The sequence below is a fragment of the Giraffa tippelskirchi genome, chromosome 3 (assembly GCF_054371585.1).
Source record: "Giraffa tippelskirchi isolate mGirTip1 chromosome 3, T2T-mGirTip1v1.2.pri, whole genome shotgun sequence".
NCBI lineage: Eukaryota > Metazoa > Chordata > Mammalia > Artiodactyla > Giraffidae > Giraffa > Giraffa tippelskirchi.
Genome location: NC_137277.1, coordinates 15372063 through 15399361, shown reverse-complemented (window position 1 = coordinate 15399361; position 27299 = coordinate 15372063). Strand labels below are relative to the sequence as shown.

The 27299-nt window shown below is 46.3% G+C and overlaps 1 protein-coding gene and 1 long non-coding RNA gene across 4 annotated transcripts in view; one reads left to right on the top strand and one right to left on the bottom strand.

Annotated features, from left to right (window-relative positions):
• TEX2 (testis expressed 2) overlaps window positions 1-27299 on the top strand; it is a 116368-nt gene that overhangs the window by 74059 nt on the left and 15010 nt on the right. For all 3 annotated transcript variants that reach the window (XM_081576771.1, XM_081576770.1, XM_081576769.1), the window contains exons 6-7: window positions 10228-10374; window positions 15063-15162. In XM_081576771.1, coding sequence (XP_081432897.1) covers window positions 10228-10374; window positions 15063-15162 — 247 coding nt within the window. The remainder of the gene's footprint in view (window positions 1-10227; window positions 10375-15062; window positions 15163-27299) is intronic.
• LOC145541141 (uncharacterized) lies at window positions 1116-12369 on the bottom strand. Its single transcript, XR_014078799.1, has 5 exons — window positions 11025-12369; window positions 8012-8174; window positions 7394-7522; window positions 3534-3740; window positions 1116-1380 (listed from the first exon to the last, which is right to left on the bottom strand). It is a non-coding gene; the product is annotated as an uncharacterized LOC145541141 (long non-coding RNA).

The window sequence follows — 27299 nt, the reverse complement described above, 5'->3', positions numbered from 1 at the left end:
CCTTCAGCCTTTATTTCTTCTGTTGACCCTCTTCACCATGGAAGAGGCCCCAGAACCTTTCCCCAGCCTACTCGGTCAGGGCCAAAAGAGACCATATGCCTTTGCTGGCCTCTGACCCACTGCCTGAACCTCTGACTTAATTTACCAGCTAGAGCAGGAAATAGGCTTCCTGCTAATCTAGGGTGGGATTATATACAACTGTTCTAGAAACGTCCTGTTTACCACTGACGCCCACTCCCTTTCTCCCTGGGCAGTCAGCTGTCTTGACCCTCATCAGACTCAGGAGGATCAGGAGGAGAACTGTGTGACGTAAGAAAATGATCTACTAAATAAATGCTTGCTTTTTAAAAAAGAGTTTTGTAAATTAACAGAGTTTTAGAACATCGTTTCCTCAGTATGTGTTTACATGTGCTTGTTGTCTCATGTCATCTCTGGGGTTTGTGGGAGGCCCTGCTGGCACACAGCCCAGCCACCGACCTAGTGCTGCTGTCACTAACCTTTCTTTCAGGCACTTTAGCGCTACCCTTTTAGGCACCAGGATCTTTTTTCATCTTCTGCACCTGATAAAAAATCTCTAAGAACCACATGGCACTTCCTGGCCCCTTTAGGCAGAGCAGGCAGGGATGATTTCATCTTTCCTTGCTGATTTAAAGACTCAGTACAACACATGGAAATTCAGGCCTGTGGTCTGGCGAGGCCACAGAGTTCATGCCTTTCACCCCGTCTGAGCCATCCCAGACCACAGACTCTGCAGCATTTGCTGTCAGTTGTCAGTTGGCTGGTGTTGATGTGTGTCCTTCTGATTGCCCTTCCTTGAGTGTTTATCCTCATCTCCCACCCTTCCCCTTAATTTACTGATTCTAATCTGCACGAGCTAGGAAACCACAGAGAACCAGAACTGTGTGAACAGAGACAGCTGTCTTTGAAAGAGGAGCTTTTGAAGGAAGTGCAGGAGGATTAGGTGCTGGGCTTCCACATCTACTTGGCCGGCCTGAAGCACATGTTGGCTCCGTCCTTTCTCTCAGGGGTGGTCTGATAGTAGAGATGATTGTGAACAAGGTATAGGTGTGTGTGTTAGTTACCTATTGCTGTGTAACAAACAGCCCCAAATGGGGTAGCTTAAAACAATAGCAATGATTTATTTTGCTCACAAATTTATAATTTCACCAGGCCTAGCAGTAAAGCTTTTTCTCTGCTCCACGCAGTGTCAGATGGGAAGGCTGGACTCAGGGCTGGAGGACCTGCTTCCAAGATGGCGCTCGCACTGCTTGCGCATAGATGATGCGTGGTGGCTGGGAGTTCAGGCTGAGGTCCTCGGTTCTTCTCCTTGTGGCCTGGGATTCCTTCATTGTGTTGGCTGGGTTCTAAGCACAAGTGTCCCTAGAGAAAAAAGCAGGTGGGCACTGTACTGCCTTTTATAACAGTAAAAGTATGACTAATCTCGGAAGTAAAATAATGTCACTTTCTTCCTGCGCTATTAGTCAAAGTAGTCAAAGAGCCCAGAGGGGCATAGATTCTACCTTTTGCTGAGGAAGCAGCAAATTCTTAGAAGAGCATTGCACCATTTTTGAGAAATAAGATCTGCTACAGTATTTATTCCTGTACTCCTTTTGTTACTTTTCAGGCTTTTCTGATCAGTGGAGATAATTCTTTACTAGTTTTATTTCTCTTTAATTTTGCAATTTGAGCAAATGAGGACCTTCCCCCAACCCCATCTTTGATTTTCCTTTCTATTCTTTGCCTGTAAAGCATTAACATGGTTCCCAAAACCAAAGCTGTACAAAGCCATACTCAGAAAAGTGCCATCTCCCCCACCCTATTCATTCATGCCATCCTCCCCAGCCCCACCCTCACCCTGATAGTGAACCAGTCTCCTTAGTCTCTGGCTCATCCTCTCTGGGTTCATTTCCCCTCCTTTCTTACATAGAGGGTATCCATGCTAAGGATACTCTTCCACATGCTTTTTTCACTTACCAGTACACTCTGGGAATCACTCCACATCAGTTCTTAGGTATCTTCCCTTCCTCTTGTTTGTTTCTTAAAACAGCCATGAAGACTGACTTCACTATGTTAACGTTCTGTAGTATATTCAGTCTCTTATAGGCATATAGATGGTTTATGATGTTTTGCAGTTACAAACAACACTGCAGTGAACAACTTTGTGGATATGTATTTTTGTGTTATTGGGGATATAGCTTCACATCGAAATCTTAGCAGAATGTCAAAATGTAAACTCACATGTAGTTTTGTTATATGTTGCCAAATTCCCCTCCACAAGGGTTGCACCAGTGTTCACTCCCGCTGGTCACAAGAATGCCTGTTTCCTCACAGTTTCATCAAGTGTAGACCTTTCAGATGTGGTCATTGTGCACATCCTTCCTGCCCGAGATGGCCAGGGTATTTCTTTGGTTCATGTTCCCTCTGCTGTCATGAGTCCAGGGGGGATTGAAGGGCCTCTGAGACTCAAGGGGACCTTGGACATGTCTTCAGGTTACACTGTCACCTTGCCAGTGTGGGCCGCCACCCGCATGCTTACCCCAGGTCACATGCCCTTCCCCTTCTGTTCAGGGAGCTTGGGACACAGCTCCAACCTTTGCCCCGCCCTGCTGCTGCCTCTGACGGGCCATGTTCAAAGCCTTCCTCACCCGGAGGGCTCCAGGTCTAATGGCAATGTCCACACACTTGGCCTCCTTTCTCACACGTCGCCCAGTGCTAAACTAGGTCAGGAGGTGAGTGAGGCCGCAGGTGCTCAGGAGCCAAACCCATGTTAAAAACACCCAGTGATAGTATACTGTATTGGTGTTTTTCTTTCTGGCTAACTTCACTCTGTATAATAGGCTCCAGTTTCAAACAGCGTGCTCGGGACTGGTGCACTGGGATGACCCGGAGGGATGGGATGGGGAGGGAGGTGGAAGGGGAGTTCTGGAAGGGGAAAACATGTACACCCATGGTGGATTCATGTGAATGTATGGCAAAACAAATACAATATTGTAAAGTTAAAAAATAGAAAATAAACTAATTTAAAAAAGGCAAAAAAAAAACCCACCCAGTGATAATTAGTAAATATAGACTAGACTTGGATGAAACAATACTAAGCACTTTTGTTAGTTATTCTCACTCAGTAATTAAAAGCAAGTTCGGGGGTTTCTGAATGCACTTTGGAGCTCAAAATTCAAATTATAAAATACCACTGTTTTTGGAGGAAGGGCCTGGTTCTCCAGACAGTTAGCAGTTAGCTGTCGGTTGCTGAGCCCTGACTTGCCCTCGTGACTCTGTGTTATCTCACAAACACAGGCTGTACCAGCCTTGAAGTCTACAAAGCCCATGATCTTGGCGCCATTTTCTCTCTTCTCAGGCAGCTTACCCTCTAGAACAGTGAGACCACGAGGCTGGCTGAGGAGACCCAGAGCTTGACCATCTTGTTGAGGTAGTCTCCTTGGTTTGAGGAGAAGATATAAATTAAGAAAATGGAAAAAAAAAAAAAAGAAAATGAGGAAGCTCTTAAGAAATGTCTACAGGTGGGATAGTATTACCTGGAGTGGGCACCTCAGGAAGGGAGACCTCACTGGCAGCCTGTGGATTAGCTGAGGGGTGCGAGGCCAGGGATGCTGCTAGTTCTGTGGGCCCCAGAGCAGCCTGCCTGGGAAGAGGGGACCGTCGGTGAGGCCGCGCTCTGTGAGTCCTCAACGCATGAGGCTCTGGTGTTCCGATCACATCACGCACTGCCACACTGCTTTTTGCTGGAAGGTGTTAAGAACTATTTAGAGCTCGTGTAGTCCGCCCCAGGTCTGGAAAGTCCTGTCTTCATTATTACTAGTTCCACTAACTATCTTGTTACCTAAAAACTGGATCATAAGGGACTACCTCCTGTTTGGTGTTATCAGGAGATGAGAACTCTACAAACCAAATAGGAATCAAACAGAAACCAGGAAATCTTAACAGGCAGAGTGGTTTCCCAAGGCTTCCTCTTTCCCTCCTCAGAGTCTGCTTTTTAAACTTTTAAAAGTGGAATTGCGAAGTGCTTATCATACAATAAGTAAAAAATGTAAAGCCATATATCTAATATAAAAATAAATTTTAGAAAGCCTCCAGATAAGAGTGTCATGACAATTCAGTGGGGGAAAGTGTAGTCTTTTTAGCAAATAGTGCTAAAGCATGCACTATTTGGACATCCACATGCCAAAGAATGAGGTCAGACTCCTCTCTCACACTGTATACAAAGGTTAACTCAAAATAGATCCTAGAAGAACAGAAACTATGAAACTCTTAAAAGAAAATATAGGAGTAAATCTCTGTGATTTGGAGGTAGATAAAAACTTCTTAGATAAGATACCAAAAGTACTCACAACCAAAGGAAAAAAAGATAAATTGGACTTCATCAAAATTAAAACTTTCATGCTGCAAACATACCATCAAGAAAGGGGAAAAACAACCCAGAGTTTGCAAATCATGTGTCTAAGAGTCTTATACCCAGAATTTATAACGCGGGGGTCCCCAACCTCCAGGATCCAATGCCTGATGATCTGAGGTGGAGTTGATGTAATAATAAGTAGAAATAAAGTGCGCAATAAATGTAATGTGCTTGAACCATTCTGAAACCAACCCCCACCACCAACCTGGTCCATGGAAATATTGTATTCTATGAAACCAGTCCCTGGTGCCAAAAAGGTTGGGGATCACTGATATAAAGGACTCTTACAACTCAATAACAAAAACCTAATTAAGAAATAGACAGAGGATCTGGACAGATATTTCTCTAAAGAAGATATACAAATGACCAATAAGCATACGAAAGATATTCAAAGTCATTAGTCATCGGAGAAATGCAAATCAAAACCATAATGCAATGCTACTTCTGAACCACTAGGATGGCTAGAATGAAAAAGACAGATAATAGCAGTTAGTGAGAATGTGGAGAAACGGGAACCCTTGTACAATGGGAATATAAAATGACACAGCTGCTGTGGAAACCAGTTTGATGGTTCCTCAGAATGTCTTCTATGCAGAGTACATCATGTGAAATGCCGGGCTGGATGAAGCACAAGCTGGAATCAAGATTTCCGGCAGAAATATCAATAACCTCAGATATGCAGATGACACCACCCTTATGGCAGAAAGAGAAGAGGAGCTAAAGAGCCTCTTGATGAAAGTGAAAGAGGAGAGTGAAAAAGTTGGCTTAAAGCTCAACATTCAGAAAACTAAGATCATGGCATCTGGTCCCATCACTTCATGGAAAATAGATGGGGAAACAATGGAAACAGTGACAGACTTTATTTTCTTGGACTCCCAAATCACTGCAGATGGTGACTGCAGCCATAAAATTAAAAGACACTTGCTCCTTGGAAGAAAAGCTATGACAAACCTAGACAGCATTTTTAAAAGCAGAGATATTACATTGCTGACAAAGGTCCATATAGTCAAAGCTATGATTTTTCTAGTAGTCATGTATGTATGTGAGAGTTTGACCATAAAGAAGGCTGAGTGGCAAAGAATTGATGCTTTTGAACTGTGGTGTTGGAGTCTTGGACTCTTGAGAGTCTCTTGGACTACAAGGAAATCAAACCAGTCAATCCTAAAGGAAATCAGTCCTGACTATTCATTGGAAGGACTGATGCTGAAGCTGAAGCTCCAACACTTTGGCCACCTGATGCAAAGAGCTGACTCATTTGAAGGGACCCTGATACTGGGCAAGACTGAAGGCAGGAGAAGGGACAACAAAGGACAAGATGGTTGGATGGCATCACTGACTCAGTAGGCATGAGTTTGAGCAAGCTCTGGGAGATGGTGAAGGACAGGGAAGTCTGGCGTGCTGCAGTCCATGGGGTCACAAAGACTGAATGACTAAACAACAACAGAATGTTAAACATAAGAGTTATGTGGTCCAGCAGTTCCACTCCTATGTATGTATCTAAGAGAACTGAAACTCTGTGTTCACACAAAAACTTGTGCACAACTGTTCACAGCAGTGTTGTTCACAATAGCATGAAGTAGAAAACAACTGAAGTATCCATCAATTGAAGAATGAATAAAGTGTGATGTATGCTCATAATAGAATATTATTCCACAATAAGAAGGAATGATGGATGTACTGATACGTGCTACATCATGGATGACCCTGAAAACATTATGCTTAGTGCAAGAAGTCAGTCACAAAAGAGCACATATTATATGATTCCATTTTATGAAATGTCCAGAATAGGCAAATTCACTGCCACGGATTAGTGGTTGGTTGCCCCGGGCTGGTGGGGATTGAGTTGGGAGGAATGGGGAGGGACTGCTAGTGGAAAAAGGGTTTCTTTGGGGGCAATGAAGATATCCTAAAATCAACTGTGCTCATGACTTCACGACTCTGAATATACCACATACCACTGATTATGCTCTTTAAATGGGTAAATTGTATGGTATGTGGATTGTTCATTTCAGTTCAGTTGCTCAGTCATGTCCGACTCTTTGCAACCCCATGAATCGCAGCACGCCAGGCCTCCCTGTCCACCACCAACTCCCGGAGTCTACCCAAACCCATGTCCATCGAGTCGGATTGCTGTGTGCTAAGTCAATTCAGTCATGTCCGACTCTTTGTGACCCCATGGACTGTAGCTCGCCAGGCTCCTCTGTCCATAGGATTCTCCAGGCAAGAATACTGGAGGGGGTGGTCATGCCCTTCTCCAGGGAATCTTCCCAACCCAGGGATTGAACCCGAGTCTCTTAAGTCTCCTGCATTGGCAGGTGAGTTCTTTACCAGTAGTGCTTCCTGGATTATATCTCCATAAATCTGTTTTTATAAAATGATACAAAACCATTTTAGTTATATCTGTTTTTTTAAGCTACGTATTCTCAAAAGTATATATACATTGAAAACAGACTGAAAGAAGATATAGTTAAAGTGTTTTAAATAATTAAATCCGGATAGTGGGAATATGGGTATTTTCTCTAGTACTTATGCTTTGTTTTGTAATTGGGGAAACAGCTCCCATGTGCCTTCTCCTGGACCACACAACCCTTTGTGAAACCCTCATGACACCAGATTGTGTGCGACCAAACCTTAGCAGCAAAGCTACTAAGCTCTTTTTGTCCCTAAAAAGCTGGGCTCATCTGGCTATTTATAATAGGAGAAGTTACACCACACAAAGTAAATCTGTACCATTTTCTTTCTATGAGTTAGTTTTTAATAAAATACCTCCCAAGAGCTAATCAGACAGTTCTAATGGCCTTGCTTCAGCTCCTGGCCATTGAGCTCTCCAAACTTTATTTTAGGAGCCGTTTTTAGAAACTTACCCTTTCTAAATACACATCTTTAGTTGAAATGGTGACATGAATGTGCTTCTCACATTCCTCCCTGCAGCCAAATAGCAGCCTGAGGAGATATATGCACATTTATTGTTTAAGGGCTTACATGTTTATGACTTTCATTGAAAGTGCATTCTTTCCAGCAGCCTGTTGAATCCAGATTTTGTTCATAAAGCTGCTCTGATGCGTTGTCAATGTTCTGCTGCTCCTGGATTTTTCTTTGTTCCCCTCAAGTCTGTGGAGAGACACCTGCATTAGAAAAAGGAACAGTTGAAAAGAAAAAAACAACCCACTTGTCAGTTATTTCCGAAATTTGTTTCCACATCATATGCCTTTGGCTTGGACAAAAGTTGTGAAATAGGCTTTGTTTCTTGCTATTTTGTGTTAAACCCCGTTTCCTGTGAATAACTCAGGGTGGGTGTAAGGAGAGGTTAGTAAAGGGCCAGCCCTCCCACAGGAGAAGGGAAAGAGTGACCTCTTCTCTGTACAGCCTACAGATCTGAGTGTGACATGCGCTGTCCTGCGTGGGCAGCATCTTGGCTCTGCCCGGCTCCGTGGGGGAGGAGGGCATTGTCCTTGGATGAGTGCTCACTCAGAAGTCTGCATGGATAATCTGATGTGACTCAGAGACAGTGAGTAACCTCGGAAAAGCTAGACTGGATCCTCCTCAGGTGGGGCGCAGACGTTTGGGCAGAGAAAAAAAGTGATTCCAAAAACCACGTACAACTTGAGTCATGACAGTGCTTGCTGGGCACAGACTCCTGCTCATCCATCTAGGACCTGGTGGCCGAGGTGCCCTGGTTGCTAGCAGAAGCCTGTATAACACGAGAAGGGCACAGAGAAGGTACCCCACAGCTGTTCATATGAGGCAGCTAGAGCGGTGTGTTCTGAAATGCAGGGACCAACAAGTAATTATTTTTTAAACCAGAGTTTAATGTTAATTTTTTTTTTAAATGAAACTCACCAACGTTCATAAGGGAGAACTTTGAAAACATCCCAATTTGAAGGACTCCTCGAACACAGAATATCCCTGCTTGTATGCAGTAACATTACATTGAGAAATGCAAGTGAACACCAAGTCCCCAAATCGAGAGACAGCACATGCTCTGATAGGAGTAGAGGACAGGTGGGTGCTGGGTGGTCTGCCAAGCCCCACACATGCTCAGTGACCGGTTCAACTGGGTCAGACCCGAAGGGCTCCAGTCTTCAGAAGAGTCACACATAGATACCTGCCATAGACCTTTAGGACACTCGCACGTCACCAGATCTCTGAAGTGTCAAATCCATGAGCACCAGGCCATGCACGCATGTACTCTGCCACCAGCCTAGGACACAGCTGTGTGGGGCTGCCCAGGACAGACGTGACCGGTGTGAGTCTGCACCCATGGAGCACAGAGGCTTCTGCTGTGTGTAATGGCTTCAGGCAGCCATGAGGACAGTCGAAATGCATTTGTATCATCCACAGAGGGAAGAGAAAGGGTGAACAGCCCACAGATCCTGCATTTCTAGTTCTTTTGGCCTTTGCTTTCCAAGGCTAATTGATTCTGTGAAGCTGTCATCTCATTAGAGCCCTAGGCACAGGACACGGCTGTCACACCAGGGGCCAGTCACTCCCACTTCCTCCCACAGGACGGAGCACTGGAGGATAGGGAGGGGCTGTGAGTCAGGCTGCGCTGATGAATTAGGGGCCTCTGGCAGGGCACTGATAGGTGCTGATTCTGTTTTCTCCTCCCTAAAATAGAAGTAAAAGTTCTGTCTTTCTGGGGTATTGTGAGATGTAAATGAAGGAGCCTGAGAAGGAGTCTTATCCTAGGGCCGGGTGTAGGGTCAGTGGATGCCACCAAGCATCACCTGTGCTATCACAGGGGCTGTGGGTGTTGTGGCCACTTCTCCCTCTGCTTGTCCCCCACCTTGGCCCTCTCCCACCAAGAGTCTAGAGCTCAATACTAAGCCTTGGAAATTAGAGGCTAACAGGGTTTGCTCTTTTCCCACCTCCCACGTTGGGCTTCCCTGGGGGTTCAATCAGTAAAGAATCCACCTGCAATGCAGGAGATCTGGGTTCAATCCCTGAGTCGGGAAGATCCCCTGGAGAAGGGAATGGCAACACACTCCAGTTATTCTTGCCTGAAAAATTCCGTGGACAGAAGAGCCTGGAGGGTTACAGCCCATGGGGTTGCAAGAGTCAGACACAACTTAGCAACTAAACCACCACCACCACCTCACACGTTGGCCATGACAGGCGTTTCGGATGGATTGTATCCAGTGGAAGGTAGGCCTGGGCTGAGATGGGTGAGGACAGCTATAGGAGTTTCACAGAATTCCTCTCTCTAATCCAGGGCTGTGGGTCTCAACCTCACCTACTCGTTGCATCCATGAGAGAGCTTCTAGAAAATCCTCTTACCCACTTATATTAGCATCTCCGGATATAGGACCCAGACACCAGTATTTCTAAGCAACCCTTGCCCCTCACCCAAGAGAACTGTGACCTCATAGGAGTCAGGCTAAATGTGAGAGTCCTGGGGCTGCCTGGGGAGACCAGCTAGACAATTAGACGTCCTGGGAGTCTTAACTGGAAGAAAGATAGGCAAGTGTTTGATCAGATGTGTCATTGAGTCAGAATGTGGGTGCCAAGCTGATTTGGGGGCAAGGAGGGGGCTGTAGGGTAATATGGCTGAGCTAATTGTATGAAATATTAGCTGGTTCACAAGAAGACTGGTAGCAAAAGAAAATAGACAAAGAGTTTCATTGGTGATAGTGGCTTTTGTTTCTCTTTTTCTTGTTCACTGACATAATGTGGGACTTGTAATTTATAGGGAAGAAATACGACTCACGTGGTTCCCCCATCTCGAGAGGGAGGAACCTTCAGTGACTATAAAAATAAGCACCTGTCTTGTTCTCCAGTTGCTTTCTAGCTAATTTTGGGCCCTTTCCTTTTGCCAGTTGCCAGAGGCGCCACCCTCCGAGGAGGAGGAACAGGAAGCCTGGGTGAATGCCTTGCTTGGAAGAATGTTTTGGGACTTCTTAGGAGAGAAGTACTGGTCTGATCTGGTGTCTAAGAAAATCCAAATGAAACTCAGCAAAATAAAGGTATCGTTTTCCACACAAGAGCCTTCCAATTCATCACGTCTTAATTTCTGGAAATTTTATACATTATGTCCTAAGTGAAAAATAATGGGGTTGAAAACATAGAACAAATGGAGAGTAGTGAGTTCTTACCAAATAACACATCTGGGCTATGACCTTAGCCATCTGACTAACTGCATCTGGGGATTTAGTGACTGTTCCTGTTTACTTTTCTCCTTCCATGGCCCTCATTGTTATCCACTCTTGGATTATCAAATCCAGGATTCGATTTGGGACAATGTGAGCTTTTGTAGCTGTTTAGCTGTGTAGAATTCTGTTATCTTTAAGTAAACTTGTATTGTATGGTGGGAGAGCTCACCCAGCCACACAGTCTTGGCCACACAGCATGTGCTGTGAGGAAAATGCCAGACTACATAAGGCCTCTTTCCCAACTCCTCTCAAAGCTGGGAAGGCCTCTGTTGTACTCTCAGTGTATCTGCATTTGACCTTTACTTCTGGCCAGATGGTGTTTTTATTTGGGGCTCTCTCTTGGCTGAAGAAACAGTCCTGGTGCTGCTGTAGGCCCGCTTGGAAGTGAGTCTAAACTTGCATAAGTGTTGCTCATGGTTGCCACTTAGTGACTCATTTAGTACCACCTTTGCCAACCAACAGACCTGAGTTAGGTGACTTAGACTTAAGTTTTTGATCCAGTGAACACCCCGCCAAGGAAGAGTCGCTTTGGTCACCAGATCCTCACAGAGAGCTTGCCCAGTCAGCAGCTGAAGTCAGTGGATCTTTTGGGTCATAGCCACCTCGGAGAAGCAGAAATGTATGGATCTTTTCCCTAGAAAAAAGCACCGTGACACAGAATCCTGCCCATGATCTCAGAGAGTTCAGGGACTCCATGTTAGGAGACAGTGAATGAAGGTAAAATGGTGTTAGAGGAAACTGTGGACATGGAGGCGTTTCAGTTTGGTTCCTTTAGATCATGAACAGAGCCCTTCCTGACTCAGGCAGGCTCTCCCTGCCACGCTGGTCACTGTCGTCCCTTCCCCAGGCCCTGAGGAGGAAGAAGGGGCACCACCTCAGCCAGAGGAGTGGGTTTCAAGGCAGAATTCAGGGCAGGAGTATGGGAGGGCTCTGTGGACAAGGGTCAGCCTGTTTGTGTTCTCCGGGCAAGTTGAGGGTTGCCTGATCTGCTGGCCAGGTCCCTGGGGAAGCAGGAGGCAGTGTTTGGAGTGGACAGGCCAGCAGCCACCCTGGAGCTCGCTCAGCCTCCTCCCCTTTCTGGAAAACCATGGAGGGCTTGAGTTCTGGGTGGAGGTGCAGGGCGGAGCTGGTACCACTCTTCTCCCAGAGACTGTCCTGGGAGCTTCCCTGAGCAGGAGGGCCACAGGTCATGGTAACGAGGGACACCGCTTTCCCATTACAGACGTTTCAGAACAGACTGGGACAGGGAATCAGGGTGCTGGTGCTGGGAGTCCACCCCAGGTGGAGAACTGTGGGGTCTCTGAGTCCAGAAGAAGTTGAGAAAAGTCTCTCATTTTCATCTTCTCCCTTTGCTGGCTGACCATGTGGGCTATTTTGCAGGACACGAACTTAAACCTCCTCCTGTTTTTTGAGGTCAGAGTGCTGGGAGGTTAGGGAGGAGAAAGTGGCCCTGATCCAGCAGCACCAGCAGTTCAGAGGCGGGGGCTGTCCTCCCCGTACTGCCAGCCTCAGCACCTCCTATCCCCCCACCCCCACCTGAGCTGTTGCCCCCAGAAGTGCCCTGCAGACCAGAGTGGGGAGCCTGGCAATGGAATAAGCCGGAAGGCAGCAGGGTATCACCCCACTTTTGAACCTGCCACCACCCCTGCCAGGAGAACTCCTACTATCAGCAAATAGCCAAGTCTCCCTAGGCAGGGCTGTTCCGTAAACCCAGTGGTGAGTGTTAGTGAATGACCAGTCAGGAGCCAGAATGACTGGAGGATCCCCAGCTGCTCCCGGGACAGAGATCTCCCCTGTCTCCTGGTCTCCTCGAGGGCCTGACACACGGACAGCTCTTGGCTGGCTGCAGTCTCAGGATGTCACCTTTACCTGCGATTATGACTCACGTAGTGAAAGAGCAGCCCTGTGTGTGTAGCTGGTGCCTGGTGATGGGTTTAAAACAAGCTGAGTTTCTGTCCCGACAGCAGGTACACCCTGGGCTTGGCCGGCTGCTCCGTCACCACCTTGGAGCCCTCGGTAGTTACAGCCTCTGTGCCCAGGTCAGCAGATGCTGCTCAGTTATTGCAATAGTTTCCGACTCACCCCCCAGCAACCTGGAGAGTGCCCAGTCCCCAGCTGGGTTTATGCGAAGGGTAAAAAGCACGCAGTGGGTTCCCTTGGGTGGGAAGAGGAGAGTCTCTGTTGGGGGAGTGACCTTTCCTTGCCCCCACTGCCGCAGGGCAGGAAGGAAGCTGCTCTTGGGCCTGGTCCTGAGAGTTTGGATTCAGATCATAGATCTGAGCAAGGCAGGGGTAGGGGGTTGGTTAGAAATGTTGTAGAGTCTTGGAGTTGGGCACTCAGGTGAGTAGGTAGGAGAGACACCCGGCTGATCTCCATCCCCCCTCCTGCTGACTGGTAATTGGCACCCACCACCGCACCAAGCCTTTCTCAGTCTCCTTCAATTCCTTCAGTTCCCGCTTTCATCTCAGGCCCTTCCTCTGCCCTCTGGGGACTCCAGGGAGCCAGGATGGGGGTGGGTGGGAGGCTGGACGGGGCACAGGAAGGGACACCGTGTTCTCTATCTGCATTCACTCCCTGTCTCAGTGTCAGCTCCTGTTCCCATAGAAACCTGACCTGCTCCAGAAACACTGGGTGTTAGGATGACAATAATAGACACAAAGGACTGGGGCAGGGGTGCCAGATTTTGGCTACATTCTTGGCCAAGTAGCATTCTGTAGGCTGATTGGGAGTCCAAGTACCATATAACATTGATGCTTTGGAAAAATGGTTTTCCAAATAAAGCAACCACCAATTCAGAACGCACAGTTGAATACTGTCTCTAGTCACGTTTTGTCCATCTCAAACATCATAACCTATTTAACACTTCCATCCCCATATAAAAATCAGAGATGACATTCTCTGACTGGCGAATCCTGAAAATGTCTTGAGTTTCTCTGCAGAGAGACAGCTGAGGAGGTCCAGCCCAAATAGGCACAAAATTCATGCTTGGCTCGATGTTCCTCATTTCATGGGAAATGTTCAGCATATGTTCAATTTTTTTAAAAAAAACTCTTAATTATATTCTAAATTTTACAAAACTATTTTAATGTTTAACCGGAGCAGTACTTAGGAGACTAAGAAAATTCTGGGAGAAAAGAAAAGAGAGGGACTTGCCAGATTTAAAAATGTATTTTAAAGCTACAGTAATAAAAGCACTTTGATACTGGTAGGAAACAGTGCGCAATACAGACTCCAGTGCGATGAGACTCCACCTCCAGTTGAAAGGTGGCTTTGCAGGTCAGTAGGGAAAGATTTAGAAATAAGTTAAGATGCCTGAGTAGCCATTAGGGAAAAAATTAAGGTAGATTCCTAATTTATGTCTTACACTAAAATTAGGAATGGACTACCTAAACTATATTGTTTGAAATATGCATACACATACATAAATCCAGGTGGAGGAAGCATAGAATTAATTTTTGTGCTCCTGAGGTGAAGTAGGAATTTCTAAGCATGATACCAGCACTCTTATTTTAGTTCATTTAGAGTAAATTCTTACTGACAGCTGTGTTAGTCGGGGTCCCAGTGGGAAACACATGACACATTCAGATGGAACAAGCCGCGGGGGAGAGTTTAATAAAGGGAGGATTTAGGAAGGTGTGGACTGGTGCAGAGAAACTGAAAGGCCTAGTGCAGTACCCCAGGGCTGGCAAGGAGCGGTTACCCAAACTCAGGCAGGGTGGCTGTGCGAAGGGCTGTCTGTCTGACAGGAGCCGTGGCCTCCAGCAAAGGGAGGGGGCAAGTGCCCGACAGTACTTCTCTCCCGGTACCTCCCAGCCCCCAGCCCACTCTTGTGTCCCACTGGACAAGCTCAACCAGAAGTCAGAGGGCAAGAGAGGTCATCCGTGTGGTTCCCGCAGCCGGTAGAGAGGAACTCAAATCCATGGGGGCAAAGGGAAAAAGTCTAGCCTAGGGGTCAAAGGACGTGATTTTTTGTTGTTGTTGAAGGATTTTAATACATGTTGTGAGTTGGCGTACAGGAAATGTTCTAGTGACTTCCTGTCTTCCCCACTAGTCCTCTCAGAGAGGTCCATTATCCCAGACTTCAGCCAACCCTGGGCATTATTAACCTGACCAGCATGGCTGATTCCTTCTCCACAGTCTGGCCTCTGTCCACTCAGCAGCCTCAGAGAAGCCTTTGCTGACCTTATCCAAAACTCCCCAGCCTCCCTCCTCCCCATCACCCACCTTGTTTTCTTGGTAGCCGAATCAGTCTCTAAAGTTAGCTTGTCTACTTTTCTGTTTCTGCCCTTTCAACCTAAACCCCATGAGAGCAAGGACCTTGCCTGACTCGTCCACGGCTCTGTCTGTAACATGATGCCTCGTATGTGGTGTGTGCTTAATAAATTTTGGCTAAATAAATGTGTTCCCCACACCTTGACCGTCGTTCCTTCTGAGAGACTGTGGACTTCTAACATTAACCAGGCTACTGACATGTCTCCTTCGTTTTCCCTTCTCTCCTCCAGCTCCCATACTTCATGAATGAGCTAACTCTGACGGAACTTGACATGGGGGTAGCTGTGCCAAAAATCCTTCAGGCCTTCAAGCCTTATGTTGACCACCAAGGTAACTCTTAACTGGCTCTAGAGAGGAACTGAGCGGTTATATGATGTTAAAATGTTGCCACCACTGCAGATTGAAAACCAAGGCTTTGTGTTTGGTGAGAGTTGGAGGCTTCCCTGTTTTTGTTTTTGAGCTTCCCTGGTGCAGAATCTGCCTGCAATGGGTTTGATCCCTGGGTCAAGAAGATCCCCTGAAGAAGGGAATGGCAGCCGACTCTGGTACTCTTGTCTGGAGAGTTCCATGGACAGAGGAACCTGGCGGGTTATAGTCCACGGAGTCACAAAGAGTCAGACACAACTGAGCGACTTACACTTTAGGGGAGGCGTTTTTAACCATATTTCATGTTGTGTGTCTTCTGTTCTTAATGGTCACAGCATTAAAATGATGGGGAGTATACCTGGACTTCCCCTCCTAGTCTTTCTAGTCTTCTGGATCCTTAAAGGTCCTCCTCCAGCCCAAAGATGCCCACATGCCAGTTACTGGGACCTGAGCTTTCGTGTGACCAGGCCCTGCATGGCCATCGCCCTTGCCAGGGTGAGAGGCGCTGGCTATGCTTCAGACCTGCTCACCTCCCACACTGTTGTGGCTTCTCTCATTGCAGAGTGCGGGCTCTAAGGCGCGCAGGCTTCAGTGGTTGCAGCGCACGGACTCAGTAGTTGTGGCGCACCAGCTGAGTTGCCCCAAGGCACATGGGATCTTCCTGGACCAGGGACGAACCTGTGTCCCCTGCATTGGCAGGTGGATTCTTAACCACTAGACCACCAGGGAAGTCCCGAGCCTCTTTCCACTTAAACTAGATTTACATTATTCCTCAAAAAGCTCAGGAACAAAGTAAGAGAGAAAATAATTACAACTTCTCAAGAGAGTGATGTTTGTTTTGAAGTAAATGTTTTGTAAAATTTATAGACTCTAGCATCTACTTTTATCTCTGTAAGGCTCCATCAGATGGCTCCTGAACATGTTTAGTGAAATCAAGTTCTGTGTTGTATACATTTAATGTAAATACAAGGAGTTTTTTTTTCCAGCTCTACAGTTAGCAGCTCTAAAAAGTATTTCATCTGACAGTGAAGCCCATATTTCCTAGTTCTTAGCATCTCATCGATTTCAGAGAAAGAGCAGAGTAATATTTGCAAATCCAGAGGTCCGTCTAATAGCATGTTGAGATCCACCTGTGACCACTTAATCGTTGTCTACACTTTGATGAAGCTGAGTGTTCCTAGGTTTTGTTAATTTCTGGTTCACCAAGAGTAAATCTGGGAAGGATTATGTCTTTACAAATGGCCTTACTAGAGTTCTGTCAACCGCAAGTGAAATTTTAAAAGCTGCATTATCTACATGTCAGGTGCGGAGCCCGGATCTTGGCCCCGTCGGCATTCCTCTGGCTCTAGCAGGCTCTGGGTTGCCCTTTGCCTCTTTAGGAATTGGCTGGTAACGAGCTGGTAAATGATCAGCTAACATAAACCTCCTGAGAGTTGGGCTTAAGAAAGTAAATATAATAATATGTGTGCATGCTCTGTTTTCTAATGCATTTGCAGTCTCTTATCTCAGGACTGTCCTTTGTTGAATTAGTAGAAATTTCCAAAGAGAGGGGGACAGGGCCAGAGCTAGGCTTTGAAGCATTTAAGAAGCGTCCCAGTGGCTGTGAACTCTGCAGCCTCTCAGGGCAGCTTTGTGAGGCTTTGAGTGAAATACACTAAATGCCTCAGTCTCAAGTCTCTTTCCTGTTCCTCTGGAGCCAGAGCTGCAGCCAGACATTTTATTATACAGATCAAAGCTTTGCCAGTTTTTAATCCATCTGAGGCTTACTTAACTCCTTTCGGGGCAAATTGTAGAGATCTGCCTGCTTATGTAACAAGGGAGGAAATGTTACTAAAGAAAGGAATGATAAAAACATAAAGCCTGTGAGTTTTAAAAGTTTGATCAAATTAGGTTTTTCCAAGTCTGCAAAGGATGCATGTGATGGTAAAACAGAAATGAACGTGAAAGGATGGTATGGTTTGGGTTCCATTGCTCTAAGAGAAACCTTTACTTTGAAGGAAATTAAAATCAGGAGTGACTTGTTAAAACTGACTCTAGGGAAGTCCCTAGAGTCATCTGCCACCACTGACCTGTCCTGGCTCCAAGACACACAGCCGGGTTCTCGTGCAGCAAATAAGGGAAAAGGACCCTTATTTCCTGGGGCACCTTCACTTCCCACCAGTGGCGGGTGGCCAGAAGGTGGAGAGAGGCCGTCCCTTAGAAATTGGCTGTGCGCCTCCTTTCTCTGACCCCTGCCCGCCCCACACACACCTTGCATGGGGCAGGGACTGGTCTCCTTCTTTCCCCGCAGGCCACACAGCCTCCCCCTCCCACCCCTTGTCCCCACTGGCTGCTCTCCCCAGAGCCTGACCTTGGAGGGCCACCAGGCCAGGCTCTTTCTGGTTGTTTTATTAACTCTGTTAAGGTAATGTTTGCACCTTCATTCATCTAACGAATAGTCAAAGTGGGGAAAGCTGGAATATTTAGAAAAGGAAAACATAACCCTTCATCCCACCATTCAGATAGCCGGGTGACTGTTTCTGCTACATTTGGTACATTCTCGGTCCGTTCTCTCCTGAGCTTTTTTTCTTATGGATAAAAATTAATTTAAAATGATGGATAACCAACAAGGACCTACTGTATAGCACAGGGAACTCTGCTCGATGTTATGTGGCAGCCTGGTTGGGAGGGGCGTTTGGAGGAGAATGGATACCTGTTTATGTATGACCGAGTCCCTTTGCAGCTGTTCGCTTGAAACTATCACAACATTGTTAATTGGCTGTACCCCAAAAGAAAGTAAAAAGTTTTAAACTAAAAAAATTCATTGAAAATGTATAGCTCCTTTTTCCAACCCTTAAAGAATTGGTTAGATTGACTGTTTAGACTTGAGAAGGCAATCGGAGGTTCCCTAGCAGGACCCTACCCTGTTTATATGCACAAGCCAAAGCTCAGAGAGGGGGTGACATGCCAGAGGCCACTCAGCAGCCTCACGGTCATCCTGCTCCACAGCTTCCAGGCCAGAGGTTCACATGCACACCAGCTCTGGGCTAGGCCACCTGCCTTCGGGCCCTGCTCCTTTGTGATCCCACAGTGAGGCCTCAGGAGGTTCCTGAGCACCCAGCACCTCGGTTGCCTCATCCACAGAGTGCTGAGGGCAGGAGCGTCTCCTTTGTTGGTCATGGTGGAGATGAAACGCTTTGCATTACCCTCAGAGCACACGTGACACACAGGAAGCTGTCGGTGTTCGCTGCTGCAAAGCTTGATCAGTAAAACCTTCCTGAAGGGGTGCAGTGGGGACCCTCAGCTGTCGGCCAGGCTTTTATCTTCCACACCTGGAACTGGAGGTCTCAGAGCAGTGCATGCAGGGGCATCAGCAGTGTCAGGATGAACCAGGGACATGGACTATGACCCCCTCAGGTTCAGATTAATTCATTTAGTCTTCAAGACGTTTGTGACGTGGAGTTAAGTCTGCAGATAGATGGTCACTGAGCGGAGTGGAGGTGATGGAATTCCAGTTGAGCTATTTCAAATCCTCAAAGGTGATGCTGTGAAAGTGCTGCACTCGATATGCCAGCAAATTTGGAAAACTCAGCAGTGGCCACAGGACTGGAAGAGGTCAGTCTTCGTTCCAATCCCAAAGAAAGGCAATGCCAAAGAATGCTCAAACTACCGCACAATTGCACTCATCTCACACGCTAGTAAAGTAATGCTCAAAATTCTCCAAGCCAGGCTTCAGCAATACGTGAACCGTGAACTTCCAGATGTTCAAGCTGGTTTTAGAAAAGGCAGAGGAACCAGAGATCAAATTGCCAATATCCGCTGGATCATTGAAAAAGCAAGAGAGTTCCAGAAAAACATCTATTTCTGCTTTATTGACTATGCCAAAGCCTTTGACTGTGTGGATCACAATAAACTGTGGAAAATTCTGAAAGAGATGGGAATACCAGACCATCTGACCTGTCTCTTGAGAAACCTGTATGCAGGTCAGGAAGCAACAGTTAGAACTGGACATGGAACAACAGACTGGTTCCAAATAGGAAAAGGAGTACGTCAAGGCTGTATATTGTCACCCTGCTTATTTAACTTATATGCAGAGTACATCATGAGAAACTCTGGGCTGGAAGAAACACAAGCGGGAATCAAGATTGCCGGAAGAAATATCAATAACCTCAGATATGTGGATGACACCACCCTTATGGCAGAAAGTGAAGAAGAACTAAAGAGCCTCTTGATGAAGGTGAAAGAGGAGAGTGAAAAAGTTGGCTTAAAGCTCAACGTTCAGAAAACTAAGATCATGGCATCTGGTCCCATCACTTCATGGGAAATGGATGGGGAAACAGTGGAAACAATGTCAGACTTTATTTTTTTGGGCTCCAAAATCACTGCTGATGGTGATTGCAGCCATGAAATTAAAAGACGCTTACTCCTTGGAAGGAAGGTTATGGCCAACCTAGATAGCATATTGAAAAGCAGAGACATTACTTTGCCAACAAAAGTCCATCTAGTCAAGGCTATGGTTTTTCCAGTGATCATGTATGGATGTGAGAGTTGGACGGTGAAGAAAGCTGAGCGCCGCAGAATTGATACTTTTGAACTGTGGTGTTGGAGAAGACTCTTGAGAGTCCCTTGGACTGCAAGGAGATCCAATCAATCCATCCTAAAAGGGATCAATCCTGGGTGTTCATTGGAGAGTCTGATGTTGAAGCTGAAACTCCAATACTTTGGGCACCTCATGCGAAGGGTTGACTCATTGGAAAAGACCCTAATGCTGGGTAGGATTGGGGGCGGGAGGAGAAGGGGACGACAGAGGATGAGATGGTTGGATGGCATCACCGACTCGATGGACATGGGTTTGGATAGACTCCGGAAGTTGGTGATGGACAGAGAGGCCTGGCGTGGTGCAATTCATGGGGTCGCAAAGAGTCAGACACAACTGAGCGACTGAACTGAACTGAGCGGATGGAAAGAGTGCCGTGCGATACTTGTTTTTCCTGTTTCAAGATACCCAACCAGCAACCCAGGTTTCCACTAAAGAGCTCAGATTCTCTGGAAAGATGACTGTGTCCCACAGGAATGGGAAGCTGGTCTGTCTCCAGAGATGCCCATAGTCGTGACTGGCAGGTCCACCATCTACACTGTCTTCTGGACCTTGATTTATGGTGCCTGGTGCCTTTATTCAGTGCTGTGAGCTGAGTGCAACCAGAGTCCATCTGTGAGCTGCTCGTTCCATCGGCTACGCCCTCATCAAGAGAGCAGCTGCCCGGGGCTGACCAGGCCAGACTGTGGGGCTCAGCACAAGAATGGCACATACACTGTCTGGCCAGATGGTGTTGCAGAAAGAAAAAATATACTTTCTGTGGAAAGAAGAAAAATGTACCCATTTGCAGGTCTTGGGTGAGGTGGGGCGGAGAGGCTCTGACTTGGGACTGTGTCGACCTTGAAAGGTGGAGCCATTCCAAGAACAGATACAGGTCGAAAGAACCAGAGATGACATCTGTCCTAAAGGACACACCCAAGTACGAGGAACAATACTAGTTTCCTGCAGTATCCGAGGGAGCAACATGGCACCGGTCTGTTTGCAAGGAGCAGAACAGTTACTGATGTGCTTGTCTAAGAGCTGAATAACTCAAATATCTGTTCTTGATAACATATGACTACATCTTCCATTTTGAGAGCTTTTGTTCTTTGGATGCCAGATATTGGCTTTCAGAGAGAAAATCAGCCATCAGTTACAGGTAGAGGGAGGTGGAGGAGCAGGTAACATGAGCCAGGCTCAGTGAGCAAGGCTTATAGGGCCTCTTACCTCCTGAGCTGCCCCTTCCCCTTAAACCTGTTCCAGTGAGACTGAGGCCACTTAGTTATTTTAATAGTAAACACAACAGTGAATTGCTGAGTGAAAGTACTAGATTTTTACCAACGTGGTAAGACTGCTTCTTAGGTCTAATGCCTTTGCGCTCAGTTTAGTGTGTCCGACTCTTTGCAACTCCATGAACTGTAGCCTGCCAGGCTCCTCTGTCCATGGGATTCTCCAGGCAAGAATATTGCAGTGGGTTGTCATGCGCTCCTCCAGGGGATCTTCTGACCCAGGAACTGAACCCATCTCCTACCTAACAGACAGATTCTTTACCACTGAGCCACCAGGGAAGCCCTAATAGAATCTATTAAATCAACTACCAGGGAGAAGGTGGAAGAATCTCTGTCTACTTGTCTCAGCGGACACGCACCAGAGCACGTGTTTTACCTGTGGTGGCATCTCAGTCTGCTCTGCTCCCCACGGCCCAGGCCGTTGTTATTCTTCAGGCATCAACTTCCTGAGGATAGGGGTTTAGCTCAGCGTCTTGAGCTCTGATAGCTTGTGTCAAGAACTCAATAAACAGGACTTTCCTGGTGGTCCAGTGGTTAAGAATCCACCTTGCAATGCAGGGGATGTGGGTTTGATCCCTGATCAGGGAACTAAGATCCTACATTCCGTGGAACAACTAAGCCTGCACCCTGCAACTACTGAGCCCTAGTGTCACAACTAGAGAGTCCGTGCACTGCAACAAGAAAGATCCCGCATAACGTGATGAAGATCCCAAGTGCCACAGCTAAGACCCAATGCTGCCAGGAGAAAAAAAAAAAGACAGAAGCTATGTTAAAAGAAAAAAATAGAACTCAGTAAACATTTTGGGGTGGAGTTACACTACTACTCACTTTTACTACGGCAAAAGTGAGTAGTAACTTTTGCCACAGTCTCCCTCTGAATAGCAGTGGTGGTGGTGGAAACTGATCCTTTCCTTATGAAGTTGAAGAGAAACAGGAAAACAGCCTTCTGAGCTCTTCAGGTCCTTGTGTGAAGCCTGACTGAAGTTTGTCACGATCATTGTCAGTTGTGTGTCCCCTGTTGCCAGTGAAAGACCGATAGGGACTTGTTGGTAATCAGGTGCCACCCTTCACCACTGGACAGCCTCGCAACATGAAGACCCCTCGTGTGGTAGAGACTTCATGGACTGAATGTTTGTGTCCCTCCCAGATCCATCTGTTGAGTCCCTACCTGTAATGAGATGGTAGAGATAGGGCCTTTGGGGTGATTGGGTTTAGATGACGTCACGATGGGATTAGTGCCCCCATGAGAAGAGACCAGAGAGCTAACTCGCTGTCGGCCATAGGAGGACACAGGTGAAGGTGGCTGTCTGCAAGCCAGGAAGAGAGCCCTCACCAGGAATGGGTTGGCTGGCACCTTGATCTTGGGCTTCCAGCCTCCAAAACTGTGCCAAATAAGTATCTGTTGTTTCAGCCACGCAGTTTGTGGTATTTTGTTACACAGCCTGAGCAGACTAAGACAAGACCCTTTGCGTTCACGCCTTTTCCAGAGAGCCTCTCAGGATGACTGCCTTGTGCTATGCTCAGTCATGTCTGATTCTGTTCAACCTCACAGACTGTAACCCGCCAGGCTCCTCTGTCCATGGGATTCTCCAGGCAAGAATACTGGAGTGGGTTGCCATTCCCTTCTGCAGGGAATCTTCCCCACCCAGGGAATGAACCCACCTCTCCTGTGTCTCCTGCACTACAGGTGAATTCTTTACCGCTGAGCCACGGGGAAGCTCACCTTACTCCTGTTTAAAGACTTAAAAAGTTGTCCTGCTCCTTAACTTCTGGTTTTTGTCCTTGAGCGCTACCAAGCCCAGGTGGTTATAGGAAGCAGAATTTTTAAAATTATTTATTTATTATTATTATTTTATTTACTTTTTTTTGGCTGTGCTGGGTCTTCATTGCTGCACATGGGTTTTCTCTCTAGTTGCAGCAAACGGGGGCTACTCTAGTCTCAGTGCACAGGCTTCTCATAGTGGTGGCTCCTCTTGTTGGGGAGCACAGGCTCTGGGGAGTGTGGGCTCAGTACTTGCAGTTCCCGGGCTCTAAGGCACAGGCTGAGTTGCTCTGCGGCATATGGTAATCTCCCAGATCAGGGATCAAACCTGTGTCCCCTGCATTGGCAGGGGGATTCTTATCCACGGTACCACCAGGGGAGTCTGGAAGCTGCATTTTAAATGAAATGCCTCACAAGGAAGTCTTAACCTTTGTCAAGAGCCCAGAAGAAACAGTTCCTGTGCTCACCCAGGTGAGGAGTGTGCAGCCCGTTAGGGTTAGGGTGCCACTCATTGCACAGTGTGTGTCCCCACCTCACAGTGTTGCTACATTTGTCCCCAGGAAGAAGACAACCTTTCTGGTAACTGTTGATTTCATCCTTCAGTTCTGCAAGGTGGGAACTCCTGACTCACTCACTATGTAACCAGGTGGTCTTGGCTCTGGGTGTCTGTGCTCCAAGGTTTTCAGGGCGACTTTTGCTGCTGAATCATTGTCACAGAAACATGTTTTTTCTTTGCATCTAATGTTCAAATAGTCATCTTGTCCTCATCTGAATGCAAGCACGCCATATTAGGATAATTTGAGTGTTTGTACTTTATATCTGTATTTAAAGATTCTCAAACCATTCTTGACTCTATATCTTCACTGAGAATGAGGACTGAGCAGGACCCCGTGGGTGGGTCTCATGGGGCATACTTTGTTCAGTCGCTCAGTCGTGTCTAACTCTTTTGAGCCCGTGAACTACAGCACACCAGGCCTTCCTGTCCTTCACTGTCTCCCGGAGTTTGCCCGTTCGTGTCCATTGAATTGGTGATGCCATCCAACCATCATGGGACATATACAGTGATACAAAAACAGGCTCCATCCCCTACGCAGAAGCTTCATCAGATGTCCATGTGCCACCCCCCGCTTCCCAGCCGGACAGGGCTGTCTGGCTGCCCAGTGCAGCCTCTTCCCTCTGGCCTCTTGGCCTCCTCTGGTCTGGCTCCCAAGAGCCACGGCAACAACAACAAGCTAGGCCACAGCCCAGAGTCGTGGAAGGAAGTGGGCTGGCAATGGCACAGAAAGGGAAGAGCCCTGCCAGGGTGCACCAGGCGCTGGCTGTGCAAACAGCGTCGTCTCCCTGGTACAGACAAGGAGGTGAAGCCCCCAGGGGAACCCGAGCCCCGGTCCATGTGACTGGGCTCCATGCACTCTTCTCCCCTTTCCAGCCTCAGCTCAGAGGGGCCAGACCACAGGTGACTGAGTGGAGTGGCCTGATGACCAGGGTGTGGGCCAGCTGTTTACCAAACCTTTATCCATATCCCCTTATTTAAAAAACAGATGAATGCTTCCACTTGATAACAAGTAAAATTCTTGTTACCACCAGGTAACACCTTAGTTATGACAGCCTTAGTTGATTTATGTTGTTGTACAGCAGAAACTAACACACCATTGTTAGGTAATTGTATTCCAATTAAATAAATTAATTTTAAAAAACAAAGAGGGAAGCTAAGGATAAATACAAATGGAAAGTTATGTATGACTCTGGAATTTTAAAATGTGTTAGCACTAAAAAAAAATGTATGTGTGGTGTACATATATATGTATATAAATATGACAACCTTCAAAGGGAATCTGAACTAGTAATATTTATTGGAAACTTGAGTAGGGTTTTCAAAGGAAATGATCATGTATGAATACAGATAGCAAGCAGGTAGTTTGAGTCTATTGATTCTCAAGTTACATAAAGCTGGAGATACACAAAAACAAATAACTTTTTTTTTTAAAAGAAATATCTTCTTTATTGATATTCTGTTTATATTGAGTTTAAAAATTTATTAATATCAAGCCTTTTACCCTAATCCCCTTTCTTTTGGAAGTGATTAATGACTAAATATCTTTATTAGAGCAGGTGTGCCCTTATTTCCAGTAACAGTGCCTTTGGAGAGCAAGCTAATTAATGATTTTTAAGTGTTTAACGTAAGCAAGAAATAAAGCAGTTTTTTGAGTTGCTACAAAGACATTCACAGCTGATCTGCATGTCAATTAGACCAGGTCATTCATGGAAAATAATTACATTCGATTATGATAAAAAGGATTTTGGTGAAAGCAAAATGGAAATTATTCTGCCTTTAGGGAGGAGTTATACCACTAATGCTTGGTGGCCAAACAGGGAATAGGTTATTTACTGTAATTACTTGAAAATGCAGCTGTGTATGAACATGATTTTCAATTAATTTCCTGCTTCCTTTCAGATATTATTTGTCTTATGAGTATGTATAAGTGTATTAACAACTAAACATCCACTTGAAGGACCACATTTTGATGGGAAGTCCATGAGGTGGTGTGGTACTTGGAGTGTCAAAATCACAGTGTGGTCTGTCCTGCCTGCTGAATTCTAGGACCCTGGGTAGAAGGTCATGAGATGACCTCTGTTTGCATTTTAGACATTTGGTCAGTGGCCACTTCTGATGGGCCTTCCCAGTGAAATTCCTCAAAGCCAAAAGCCTCTAACATATGCTCTGATCACCATGAGTGTCTTCTGATGAACCGGTTTTAAAGCAAAGGTACAAAGTGGTTCAGTTCAGTTCAGTTCAGTCGCTCAGTTGTGTCCGACTCTTTGCGACCCCGTGAATTGCACCACGCCAGGCCTCTCTGTCCATCACCAACTTCCGGAGTCCACCCGAACCCATGTCCATCGAGTCGGTGATGCCATCCAACCATCTCATCCTCTGTTGTCCCCTTCTCCTCCTGCCCCCAATCCTACCCAGCACTAGGGTCTTTTCCAATGAGTCAGCTCTTCTTCTCATGAAGTGGCCAAAGTATTGGAGTTTCAGCTTCAACATCAGTCCTTCCAATGAACACCCAGGATTGATCGCTTTTAGGATGGATTGATTGGATCTCCTTGCAGTCCAAGGGACTCTCAAAAGTCTTCTCCAACACCACAGTTCAAAAGCATCAATTCTGTGGCGCTCAGCTTTCTTCACCGTCCAACTCTCACATCCATACATGATCACTGGAAAAACCATAGCCTTGACTAGACGGACTTTTGTTGGCAAAGTAATGTCTCTGCTTTTCAATATACTATCTAGGTTGGCCATAACCTTCCTTCCAAGGAGTAAGCGTCTTTTAATTTCATGGCTGCAATCACCATCAGCAGTGATTTTGGAGCCCAAAAAAATAAAGTCTGACACTGTTTCCACTGTTTCCCCATCCATTTCCCATGAAGTGATGGGACCAGATGCCATGATCTTAGTTTTCTGAACGTTGAGCTTTAAGCCAACTTTTTCACTCTCCTCTTTCACCTTCATCAAGAGGCTCTTTAGTTCTTCTTCACTTTCTGCCATAAGGGTGGTGTCATCCACATATCTGAGGTTATTGATATTTCTTCCGGCAATCTTGATTCCCGCTTGTGTTTCTTCCAGCCCAGAGTTTCTCATGATGTACTCTGCATATAAGTTAAATAAGCAGGGTGACAATATACAGCCTTGACGTACTCCTTTTCCTATTTGGAACCAGTCTGTTGTTCCATGTCCAGTTCTAACTGTTGCTTCCTGACCTGCATACAGGTTTCTCAAGAGACAGGTCAGATGGTCTGGTATTCCCATCTCTTTCAGAATTTTCCACAGTTTATTGTGATCCACACAGTCAAAGGCTTTGGCATAGTCAATAAAGCAGAAATAGATGTTTTTCTGGAACTCTCTTGCTTTTTCGATGACAGCTCTATCTGGATAATCCTGGGGCTGGAACATAAATGGTTTTGCTTCCATTACTACACAATTTCCAGAAAGAAAAGGGTTGTAAAAGGTCTTGTCACCATCCTTTGCACACCAAGCTAAACCTGAACCATTTTCTGTGCCCCTCCCTACCCCCACTCCCCAAGAGGGGAGAATTTTAAGAAAGACAGTGGTTCTCACTGTGTCTTTAAAAGAGCACAACCTGCTGTGAATTGTCTGCACCTCTCCTCTGCCTCTAACCTGCTGAGAATCAGCAGACATCGTACCGCCTTTGTCCTGGGACAAGCCGTCTCTTCCTGGGGGTTGTGCTTCTTACTAAGTGTAAGAAGAACCCAGAGGACTGGACCCTTCCATCTCTAACAACGTGTGCTGAGGTCACTGTGATCATTGTAATGGGTGTTGAAATGCTGGCAATTTTCCAGATGCTTGAACTATTTCTAGAAGCTTCTCATTTCACAGTCTCCTCTCACATGCCTTGGTAGTACAGGCAGTATATATAGATTTGCACTGTGATACCTGCTTAGATGCTTTAAAATATAAGTTTTAATACTGTTATTC